The sequence below is a fragment of the Ursus maritimus genome, unplaced genomic scaffold (assembly GCF_017311325.1).
Source record: "Ursus maritimus isolate PB19 unplaced genomic scaffold, ASM1731132v1 scaffold_20, whole genome shotgun sequence".
Classification (NCBI taxonomy): domain Eukaryota; kingdom Metazoa; phylum Chordata; class Mammalia; order Carnivora; family Ursidae; genus Ursus; species Ursus maritimus.
The window spans coordinates 44,055,313-44,068,117 of record NW_024424453.1 but is presented as its reverse complement, the minus strand read 5'-3'; the positions used below and the strand labels follow the sequence as shown (position 1 = coordinate 44,068,117).

At 38.1% G+C, this 12,805-nt stretch overlaps 1 protein-coding gene across 6 annotated transcripts in view; it reads right to left on the bottom strand.

The window, feature by feature from the left end:
* RBMS3 (RNA binding motif single stranded interacting protein 3) overlaps nucleotides 1-12,805 on the bottom strand; it is a 672,596-nt gene that overhangs the window by 473,236 nt on the left and 186,555 nt on the right. For all 6 annotated transcript variants that reach the window (XM_008709549.2, XM_040636892.1, XM_008709575.1 and 3 more), the window contains exon 3: nucleotides 2,590-2,648. In XM_008709549.2, the coding sequence (XP_008707771.1) occupies nucleotides 2,590-2,648 (59 nt within the window). The remainder of the gene's footprint in view (nucleotides 1-2,589; nucleotides 2,649-12,805) is intronic.

The following is a 12,805-nucleotide window of genomic DNA, read 5'->3' as shown; positions in this document are numbered from 1 at the left end:
AATTACTTTAATTTGCATGCTCCTAATTGTTTCTTGACTCACCCTAAAGACACAGCTCCTTTGTAGCCCTCTCAGGTTTTTGTTTTTTGTTTTTCCTTTCTAACATCTCTTCTCCCAATGGACCTGTAAGTGGGGAGTCCTGCTTGCTCCTAAGTCCATCTGGTTTTGCTCCTACCTAAAATCTCCAATTTAGAATTTTTAATCATAAACTCTTATAACCAGTGAATCTTCATATTCACTATTGTCTATAGACACCCCCCCCCCCCCCGTATCATCACTCTCATCACTCTTAGCTCTCCACAAATACCTTCTGGATCAGTTACTTTGTCCAATAGTATTCCTGCTTCAGTTCTTGGCTATTTCAATAAATACTTAGATGGTTGTTTCAATGTCTTATCAGTTCCTTGAACTCCTCAAAGATGTCACATCTTCCTTCCAACCTTAGAAACGGACTCCCATGGCTATCATTGACAACTATAAATAATTTTCCATAAATATAATTGCTGCCTCTTCCCAACTGCATGTCGTTTGTACTGGTAACCATTTCAAGGGCCATTTTTCTGAAAGGAATACTCTACATAGGATTCAGAATGTCATTAAAATAATATTTTCCCTTAAACATGAAAATGACAGTAATACCTTTTTGATCATGAGTGCTTACTTTTAGGATACCCACCTCCATGTACTTGAGGAAGGTATGATTCAGAATCCCTACTATTAATTCATAGGCTCCAAATGCTGAAAGGGCAACTGGAGGCTTTTATTTGTGTGTGTATAATGATCACATGTTTGCTCCACCTTCTTCACACTGCCCTCAAGGCAAAAGGTCTAATAGCCCTCTGCCTTCCCATAAGGTCATCTTTAGCTGCCCTTCTATTAAATGATTTCCCTAGGAGGTTCCATGACCCCTCTCTTCCTTCCTTCCTTTCTCTTTCCCTTTCCTCCATCTTTCCCTCCCTCCTTCATCTCTTTTGTATTTATCAGTGCTTATTATGAGACTCATAGTCTGCAAACCACTTTTTAAATACATATTACAATGAATAAAAATATTTTGTAGCAGCAAACCCAAAATACACATATTCGTAAACATATGCATTCGTAAAATTATATTAATATGCTCTAAACCACACACAGGATGTTGATAAAAAAAAGAGAGATGTTCTAATATTTTCTTCTAGCATCCCCAGCAGATAGTCAAGCATTCCCCTGCAACACCTCACTTTGAAGACAAGCTTTCTAGGTTACACAGGTCCTGTTTTCATTGAGTTTAAGTCTCTTTAGGGGGGGGGGATTAAATAAGCAATTACAATAAAATATGGATTGGAGTATTAAGAGTTTCTTCTATTCTAGCTATGTGGGTTTGCTCAATTACATCCTAAAATTCTTTCTCCCAGACCTTTCCCAAGCTCATCCATTCTGATCTGCCTTCATAAATTCATTTCCCCAAAAGAAATCTCCATCTTCTCCTCTCACAGTATTTTGTGCATATCTCTATTATAGATATCTCTGTTACACTTTCACATGTATTAGGCCAATAACACTGATCCTAATAAGCATGTTAGGATTAGTTTCTTGGTTTTCTTGTTTGTTTCCTTTTCCAACTGAACTATTAGATGATAGGAACCTGTCTTATTATTTTTTGTCTCATAGTACCTAAACACCTAGTGCATTTGTGAGTTTTTAGGAGACATGGAATGCTTTTTTTTCCCCCCCTGAATATAACCTGACCACCATTACCCAAGTAGGCTAGGATATATTTTCAGTATATGAGTGTCTGTTCCTAAAACATGTGCACATTATCTCTGTATGTGAAATAGGGGCAGTATTTAGAATGATCTTGGCTCTACCATACTTCTTGATGTCAGTATTACAAAAAAGGCTGGATTATAGGAACAACAAATAACATATGTTACAAGAAGCATTCCAATTTTCTAGTAACAACTGCGTCATGCAAGAGAAACCATACAAATTTCACAAATAATACATAATGCAACCCTTAAAAGAGTATGGGATTCCCAAACATAAAGAAACATGAGTTACAGATATAGTCAAATAACTTCAGAAATGTTTCCGGGGGGAAACAAACAAGCAAAAAACTCTTAATAAGATACCAACTCAGATCCCGAGAGATGCTGATAGCAGAAGCTTAGGCATAATGGGCCCTTCCGTAAATTCATTCCTAGTCAACCAACGTTGCGAAAGCTTTAAAGAACAGATAAATTAAAACGTGCTTTGCATGGGGAAGTTTTCCCCAGAGTTCTTCATTTTTATATAGGAAATCAATTTGCATCACTGATGATATCATTCAAATCAGACAACTCAAAGTTGTTAAGAGGTAATTTAGTTTTACGCCGAAGCAATTTGATACTTGTTCGGATTTGTGATTTTCATTTTGTTTGTTAATGAAAAAAATTAATGAACAATGTTACTAGAAATACAACTCATCAAAGCCTCCGCATTATTAAAGAGGTTTGCCATATACTGTACATCGTGATCTTTGTGCAGCTGGTGCCTGGACCCCTGCCTTGGAGGAGCCATTAATCCAACAGCCTAGGGAAGAATCCATGGTACAGATGCCCTTACACATACCTTTGCACTGATTTGTGTTTTTGTCCAGAATTGCCTTTGTGGATACAATTTTTCCATACCTGAAAGACACAGAGAGAGAGAAAAATCCATGTTATTATAGCCCAATGAAGACGCTTAAAATACCTTAATGAACATCGGTGTACACACAATTGAGCAGGAATAAACCAAGAAAACAAGCTCTGTACTCCCATTTCACACCTGGATGATCTCTTTTCACCAGTTCTTCTTTATAACTCGAGAATGTGCTTCCCTACATAATCACTGGGTTGAGCCTTCAAAAATAGACCTGTCAGGCTGTCATAGGTGGCTGAAAGGGGGTTGTGTGTGCTTGTGATCAAAGTCAATCCTACTGTGGATTGCTGGAGAAAAGCACAGACCTTGGCGCCAGGCTGAACAGGGCTTACACCCAGCTCTGGTGCTGACCTGGTGTTGCAATGCTGAGCCGTGTAACACAACTTCTCCAAAGCTATTTTTTTCATCTGTAAAAAATGAGAATTGTAATAATTCCCTTTCAGGATTTGGGAGAGGGTTAAATTGAAATATTAAGATTTCCTAGTAGTGCTCCTAAGATAAAGAGGATTTTTTTTTTTTTTTTTGCTATTAAATACATACTGCAAGTTGATTGAGGATAAGGACTGAGTTTTGTATTCTCAATGCCTGCCACCATATGTAATAGGAGCTCAATAAACGTTTGCTGTAAATAAATGAATGATACAACTAATCCAATGGTACTTCATCTACAATAAAGTTTCTACTATAAATACATGTAAGTACATTCATTATTTTATCATCTCTTGCAGAAGACCTAGTCTAGGTTTTGTTTTTCAAAAGATGGGTAATACGGAGAATGAAACTCAATCTCTTTAAGCTTGTTTCCTAAGGTGTAAGTGATAGGACTGAAGAAGACAATTTCTAAAACCCTGTCCTTCATGAGGTTTCCATGAAGGATGCTCCTGAATCATCATAATATGGAGAAATTATAATGCAAATTTAAGTGCCAAGTTTACTAACAACTCATACTTATGTTCAAGATTTCAGCCAAGTCACAACATGTTTGGCAAGTTTTCTTTTAATTCTGTGTTCCTAAGCAAGTGTGAGTATATATAACAAATAGTAAATATCCCATGTCAGAATAAACTAGGTTCCCTATCACCACTGTTTCTTTTGCATTTATAACACCCTCTTATTATGTCATTAATTCTTTGGAGTGTTTTGGTGGTCATTTATTAATATTCTAGTATTGATAATGTCAATGTGCTAGAAATGCCATTGCCTCTTTTCTTTTTCTTTTCCCCCAGATGTTTTTGGCTTTTTTATTTTTGTTTTTGTTTTGTTTTGTTTTGAGAGAGAGAGAGAGTGCATGCCCCTGAGCCAGGGGGAAGGGGCAGAGGAAGAGGGAGAAAAGCTCAAGTAGACTCCATGCCCAGCGTAGAGCCCAACAACAGGTTTGATCTCATGACCCTAAGATCATGACTTGAGCCAAAATCAAGAGTCAGACATTCAACTGATTGAGCTACCCAGGCACCTCTCAGATAATTTGACCAAGGATGGACTGAGGGTCCTCTAGAAATTCATGGAATTAATGTCATTATGAAAATGATAGTACCAATGGCTTTGAAAATCATGACGAGCTGACCTATTAATAGGTCACAATAGGAACTAGAATATTTGTATATACTTAGATGAAGGGATCTGAGATAATTCCCACCAATCACCTGCATGTCCCTTGTTAAAATCAGCCAGACCTGGGATGAAGCTGTCCAAAACTGAATTGAATAGATTTTGCCAGCATAATCCTGATGTTTCAGCTACTTGCATCCTGGTACCACTGCCTTTTCTACACCTTTATAATTATAACTCTATAGTTAAATAAATCAAAGAGAGCTAGGGCTGAAAGTGTTTACTACCATTTTGCAAATGTAGAAAGTATAATCTAAAAGATTAGTAACTTGATCAAAATCACATAATTTGTGAAAGTTATAGGAGGGACCGGAATATGGGATTCTTAAGATTGATATAGTGCTTAACCGTTATACCATCTGCCTCCAAAACAGAAAAGCTACATATATCAACTCTTCAATTTTAATCAACCTTCACATTTTTGGGAACCAGGTATTCACCTCCAGGGCGATATAGTGTAGCGGTGAAAAGAATACGCTGTGGCAACAAGCTACTGTGGCTCGAATCTCCATTCGGCCTGGGTATATTTGATTGGCTAAGTAAGCCTTATGTGTCTTTTGTATCATCTCACCATCAATAGTTGCATAAGTCTATTAATTTAAATATTCATTTAGATTATTATTTATTTAAAATTATATACATCTATGTACAAATAAATAAAATGGTGATAATAATCTCTACCTCATAGGGTTGTTTTGAGGGTTTAGTGGGGTTTACCTAAAATGGTAACTGTGGCTGGCATAGAATAAGTGCTTATTAAATGTTAGCTCTTCTTGTAATTATTTCCTTCCTATTTTCTGCATAAAAATATCTCTAGTCCTTGGCATTCTCTGAGGTGGTTAAGAAGTGGAAGAAGTTCTGTCCCAAAGGACAGCTTAAAACATTACTACTTAGACTGTCAAAATCTCCCACTAAGAAATTTGGAAGGTAAAATTATTTGCTTAAAGGATAATTTACATTACCATTTATATTGTTATTTTAATGTTAGGGATGACGTTAAGTATGTTGACACTGTACTTAATCATATAAATACCCATCGGTTCAAAGCTTTTGTTTGTTTGTATGTTTGTTAAGTACTACTGAAATGTCTATTACCTCATGCCTATTATTTTTTAAAGATTTTATTTATTTATTTGACAGAGAGAGAGAGAGACAGTGACAGAGGGAACACAGGCAGGGGAGTGGGAGAGGAAGAAGCAGGCTCCCAGTGGAGGATCCTGATATGGGGCTTGATCCCAGGACTCTGGGATCACTCCCTGAGCCGAAGGCAGATGCTTAATGACTGAGCCACCCAGGGGCTCCATACCTCATGCCTATTTTTATACAAGCTCACTTCCACCAAAATTTGTCATTCCCCAACATCCCCATTCCAACAAACACATACAGCCTCTTCTTCGAGCTCTAGTTCATCCCAAGAGTTTCTCTTTTATGAAAAGAACCAGTAAGAACTATTATATTTAAATGGTCTTTTCAGTCTACAATGGTTCAAGATATCTATTAACTGTACCTTTTTTTTTTAAGATTCATTTATTTATTTTAGAGAGAGAGAATGTGAGCGTGGGAGAGGGCAGAGGAAGAGGGAGAGAGAGAGAATCTCAAGAAGATTCCTCACTGAAAGCAGATTTCCCCACAGAGAGCTGGATCACACAACCCTGAGATTATGACCTGGGCCAAAATCAAGAGTTGGTCGCCCAACCGACTGAGTCACCCAGGTGACCCTCTCTAAGGGTACCTATTAATGGCAGTAATCTTTGCTAGATTTGGGCTATTCAGGCAAGTAAACATTTGCAAGACTATATGTATCTTAGTGTAGAAAACAAAAAGGGAGAAGAAAGGGAACATTTGCTGAAACTTTTTTTCCACACAAAGACTTATTAATACAGTATGGGAGAAGTAAAAACTAGAAGAAAAAGAATTTAGAACATTTATAACCATCTCACATCAGGCACACACACCCTTAAGACAAAAATCCTTCTTAATTGGTTTCTAAAGCTACTCTTGAAAATTTTATATATAAGTACCTTCCAAATTAAAATTTAGCTCTATCTTTTAAAGAGGAAATTAAAAATTACTGTATCTCATAGTGAATTACATCTCCCAATGGGACTTTTAGCCTATGGTGTGCATATTGTCTTACTGTATCAATATTACTAGGATGTCTTTCTTTTCCTTCATTAAATGTAGTATATGTAAAAAAAAAAAATAGCTGTCATTTTATTACAGCCAAAAAAAAAAAAAAAACAGGAAAGAAAGGAAATGTTTTCTTATGGAAAGCATTTGTGAATATTTTGGCAAGCAACTTTTTTCTAAAACGAAATTTTATGTCCCAGGAAGCATTATGTTACTCTGAGCGGAAAATCACTCACTCACACACACACATACATATCAGAAAGCAAATTATGCTATTTCTTGATTTCCCTATTCCTAATTACACTCTAGGCAAGGTTTTCCAATAGTGCCTGGTCACGAAACAATGGAACACAACTGAGAGTACCTGACTCAGCCACTAGCCTGGCGAGAGTTAAAGGAATTTGATTCTTTGGCTCAGTTACAGTATTTTGCATTAACAATTATTTCACAAAGCTGTGATAGGCTTTAAACAACAAGAGAAGGTATTTAATGGGCCATTGGTTCCAGTTCATGTTTGAACTCTCCCAGTGACAAACAGGGACTTTCTGCATGACTGGTGTTGTATTCTCCATGCTCTGCAAAGTCAACGTCTGATGGAGGTAAATAAAGTTAGGTTTTTTTCATTCTCTTTGTTTTAAGATCCAAAGCACCATAAACAGAAAAGCCACCTATGTAATACACCTGTGAAGAATTATATCAAATCTTTCTTCCTGATGTTTTGTCAAATTCTACTAATGGACTACAGTAAAAACTACTGTATAGGCTAATGAAACATTTTATACACTCTGAAGAAAAAAAAATTCTGAGGCAAAAGGTATTTCCAAACATAAATTACCTCACTTCTTTACTCTTCCCCTTCTTTGGGGTTAGAGCAAGACTGTAAGTATTCATAAATTTTTTCTTTAAGACACCTGTCAGTAGAAAGCAAAATCTGATAATGGTCGCAAAATATGCGACCAGATTATTTCAGGATGACATCTGGAAATAGACACCTGAGCACTCGTGCCATGTGCCTCTGGCTCTAGAAGCTTTCAGACAAATCCAATTCATTTTCCATGCTTTCATTTTGTACTCCTAGAAGAGATACAGGATTATCCGCAGTCAACTTCCTCCAAGGGGTGCAACTTCTTGGGGGAAACAAATAAATGAAGTGAACTGAACACATTTAGTCACATGATTCTTACATTCAGCACCTTTTCTAAGCCAATGTGAGAAGCCCCTAATTCACACTGTTAGGATGCTTTTGGATATAAAAAATATGCGACTCCATATAATACGTGCGTATTCACCAGCTATCCAGAGTGCCCATACATTCTCCAAGTGGGGCCAGGTCCCTAATAGCATTTTCTTTCCGTTCTAAGAGTACTGTAAAACAGTAGCCATTCTGTAATAACTACCATTATCATATTTCACGTTTTCATAACTGAGTTTTATATATTTATGTGTTGTCTATTAACTCACTTCTACCCTAGCTTGTCGACTCAAGTTTTACATTTAATTTTTTAAAGGACTGTCAATTCTCTCTGGCATTTATTCTTATTCTTAAACAGTACGTGGGTCAAACTATTTGTTGATACACTTGATTATTCCACATACAAGCCTAATTTGAACTAATGGCATCTTTTATTTTCCAAAGTTAAAAAGAAAATAGAGCTATTATGGGTCTACCCTTCATGCATTATGAAGACATCGAATTGGTGGGATCTTTCTATAAAGAATTTATTTTTAAATCCTTTTGCTGAATCACCCACTGTGTATATTAATTCAAAAAATACAGGCAAAGACTGAAAATAGAGTCTCCGCAGTCAATTAACTCCCAGCTAACTCATTTTTCACATGCCTTCTGTATTCATACCAGACTCAAAAGAGGTACTGCATTTATTTAATGGATGAAACATTATCCTTTCAGCAAATGTGGTTGTTTGCCTACTTCTAGATGGCTCATTCATTCTTTGGCATTTTGGGATGATAATGGAGTATAGCTATGGCTTTAGGGATCCAGTAGGAGTGTGGCAGGGCCATTCCTTTGATGGGCCACATCAGTCAGGTTTCATCTACAAGAGAAGTCCACAGCTCAATAATATTCTGAAGCATTAACAAGTTCAATCTACCACTGAGTGGCCAAAGCCAGCAATAACTGTGGTGGGCTGAACTATGTCCCCTCAAAATTCATGTGTTGAAGTCTTAACCACCAGTACCTCAGAATGTAATCCATATTTGGAAAGAGAGCCTTTAGATAATTAAGGCAAAACAAGGTCAGATGGGTGGGCCTAAATCTAATATGACTGGTGTCCGTATAGATTAGGACAAAGATGGGCACAAAGAAGAGACCATGTGAGGACACTGGGGTAAGACAGCCATTTGGGAGCCAAGGAGAGAGGCCTCAGAAGAAACAACCCCACCAACATCTGGATCTCATACTTCTCACCTCCAAAACTGTGAGAAAATAAATTTCGGTCATTCAGGCCACCCAGTGCGTAATATTTTGTTATGGAAGCCCTAGCAAACTAATACAATAACGTCTATCCAAGCCCTGGTAACCTTTGGAAAAAGGAACAGAAGTGAGAATATCCAGACCACTCTCCTCCTTTTAATGCTTTGCTCAATGATTTCGCAGATGCTCGCTCCGAGCCTTAACCTAACACCTCCAAACTCTTTGTCATCCAATATTTGTGTAGATAACAGAGGCCAAGAAGAATCCCAGCATCACCCAGAACAGGCAACTAATAATCTAGCACCTGATTCCTGGCCTTGCAGTCTGGACATTCTTTCCCTCCCATGCCCACCCCAGAGATAATCAAACTCTTGAATCATGGATCCACACCAAGTAAATTTCACAAGTCCATTGCACAAACCAAAATGTCATTTATTAACTTTCAATTGAGAATAACACATTACAAAGAACACAAAATAAAATTCCAGTTGGGAGAATTGAAGAAAACTTCTCAGAAGAGGAAGTGTTTGAAGGAAGGGCAACATTTTGGCAAGCAGAAGTTTTTTATACTTCTTAGGAATAATAAAAAAAAAAAAATGCCTCCAAAAAAGTTTATTTTTTACACCACTGTATTATTTAGTAAATTACTGTTTTCACACTACACATCATCTCATCAAAATTCTATGGCTATACAATCTGACCAACTTTAAGACAACTGTCCTCGAAGGCTCATGTGCACCAGAGTCTCCTGGAGGGGTTTATTAACACAGAGATCATGGAGCCCTACTCCCAGAAATACTGATTCAGTAGGTAGAAGGTGGGTCTGAAGATTTGCATTTCTAACAAGATCCCAGGGGATGCCAATACGGTTAGATAGCGTTTTGAGAACCACCACTTCAACAGAATAACACACCAACAGCAAAGCACGTGTGGTTAGTTATTTGCAAGACTCCAGAGACTAAGCGAGCTTTCTGCAGACATGGAAAACTACTTTCAAAACTGCAAACAATATTTGCCTTTGACCAAATGATATTCCATGTTGAAAAGGCAGACTATAATTTTTTGCTTAATATAGCCAATATAATAACTACTTAAAACCCAAATAGATCTGGTTTGGAATTTTTTCAGGTACTTTTTAGAAAGTAAGTCCAATGAAAACACATGGGCAATGTCTATGTTAACTCTCTTCCTTCACTTAAAATAACTAGTGGCTATTAGTAGTTTGATTGAATTAGAGTGCTAATATAGTGAGAAAACTGGCAAGCAGATGATTAGAACTGGTTAGTGCTTTTGCTGGTTCTTTAATTAGAAATGGGGATAAACCTGCAGCAGATATACCAGACCAAAGATGAATACTTTCAAATTCTAAAATAAAACAAAACAAAATCATTAAGCTGCTGGTTCTTAGAGGTTAGTAACCCTTGGGTTATACTTTAGATTACATATTTCGGTTACATAGTTAGGGTATATACCCTGCCTTCTTAGTGAAAGATTGTGAGAAAGGATTTCCATGCAAACACGATTGAAATCACATCTTTTGTGTACTTTCTGCAACTGATCGTAGACACTTCAGCATGTTTAACATTCTTTAACATTTGGTCTGCTAATATGGAAAGAAAATAGGTTTTTGTTCAATTAATATGCCCTTGAATCCAAACTCCACCCACCCTGTGATGTGAGACACGTTACTCAGTGCCTCGGCACTCCAGTTTTCCTGATCTATATAACCCAATCATTAAGACCTGCTTTTACAAGTGGCTGTAAAGATGAAATTAAACAGTGTGTGTTAAAACTCCTACTACATGGAACACTACATTAAAAACTAAGGATGTACTGTATGGTGACTAACATAACATAATAAAAAATTTAAAAAATAAAAAAAATAAAACTCCTACTACAATGTGTGGCACGTTGAAATTCCTTCTGTTCTCTTACTAAATCCTGCCTTATGCTTCGCTGCCTGTATATTTACTTTATGGCATAAAAATGATCACTTGGATAAAATTTCTCTTGTTTTGTTTTTAAGTAAACTCTGTATCACATGTGGGGCTCGAACTCAGGACCCTGCGATCAAGAGTCAAAGGCTCTACTAAGCCAGCCTGCTGCCCCTTGACTTTGATAGAGCCAGCATGTCCCAGTTTAAATGCTTGCCAAAACGCCCTTAGGAAGTACATGCCTTACCACTCATATGGCTTCTCATTTATACTCCGAGTCAATTCACAATTTCTTCTTCATTTGCTCAGTCTCCTCCTGGCAATCCCTAATGACTTGTTCAGCCTATTCTCCAGCCTCAGCCTTGTCAGTGCTGCCCGCACTACCTTCCCAAAGGCTTTTGCCTTCTAACTTTGTACCAGCATCCACCGCTTTAGTTCAGAACCCCAGATCTACCCATCCTTTAGTTTCTCCTTCCAGGGCCACCAGCCAACAAGTCATTGTACTTGGTCTACCTCACCCTAACCCTGGCATTCCTTGGTTCTCCCTGCTGTCAGCTCCTAGTTTACTCACGCATGCTTGACTGTGAGCAGTACTCCACTTCCTGCGCCATTTTGTCTTCAAGAACCCAATCCTGTACTACCAGGTCTCAAGGTCTTCTGTAAGTGGTTTTTAGATTCAAGAGATTTTAAATACCTCTTTTATCAGAGGCAAAGGCATCTTGTCAGGAATTCATGGGTCTCCCCTTTAAAACCCCTCTACTCTCCATTCCGATGTGGGTTATTTAGTTGACACTCACTCTATGGCACTTTCTATGGGCCAGCCCCTGTTCTCAGCTCTTTAAATATATCCACTCTTGTCAGTCATCACAACAACCCCGTGTGTTAGGCTCTATCACTAGCTATATTCTACAAATAGGGACACTGAGACAAAGACTTTAGTAACTTCCCCAGGTCACAGGATCAGGAAGTAGCAAAAGCAGAATCCAATCCCAGGCAGGCTGACCTCAGAGCACATGGTCTGGGTAGTCCTTCCTGCCATGGTCCTCTCTCAAAAAGAAAGCCACCACTCCTTTTCTCTCCTCCAATTCCCATTCATCTCTGCCACATCTTTCTCTGCCCTTGTCTCCCTATATATCACCTATGTTTTTCTGAAATTTAACCTTTTTCCCGGTGCCAGGGCTCCTTCTCCCCACCTGCCCTTGCACATTTGCAGAACTTCTCCTTCTATACACTGACTATTATCAGGTTTCTCTCTTTGCATTCTCTGCCAGACTTTTCTGAAATTATTGCTCTGCTCAGGCTGCTTTTTTCTTTTCATTATCTATTTTTTACTTAACTCCTAATTACTGGCTTTTATCTATTGGAACAGAACTTCGAAAATTAACTAGAACTTCTTAATAAATAAAGTAATCTGTTATCATCATCCTTGACTTCTCACTATCATTTAACCCTCTTTTTTTGGTGGGGGGGGGGCTATCAGCCCTCTTAAAAACCTTCCTCTTGAAACATTCTTTTCTTGGGTCCCATGCATTACACTGACCTGGTTATGTTCCTTCATTGCAGACAGTTATTCCTTTAACTCCTTCACTTGCCCCTTCTCCTCCTCCAGGTTCCTAAAAGTGGGTGTAACTCAAGCTTAGTCCTCAACCCACTTGTGTTTGCGTGCTACAGTAACCACTCCACCGGCTCTATCAAAAACAGCATGCATCAGAATCATCCGTATGGCTTCTTATAACTCTGGGCCCCAACCTCAGAGTTGCCATTCAGCTTGTCTGGAATTGTCTGGGATTAGGCACAAGAATTGGAATGTCTAACGATTTCACGGGTGAGGCTGAATTGCTGGTCCAATTGTGAGAACCACTGCATTAGAAATATCGTCCCTTACCATGCTTTGAACTCCCATTTCTTTGTGTGTCCCTCTTACATTTCCTTCCCTGGATCTCCCTTCACCCTGAAACCTCCGTCCAGAATCTTCAAGTAGAATTATTTGATATTTCCCCTTGAGTGTTGAATGGTCCTCGCAAATGGCACAGCAAAG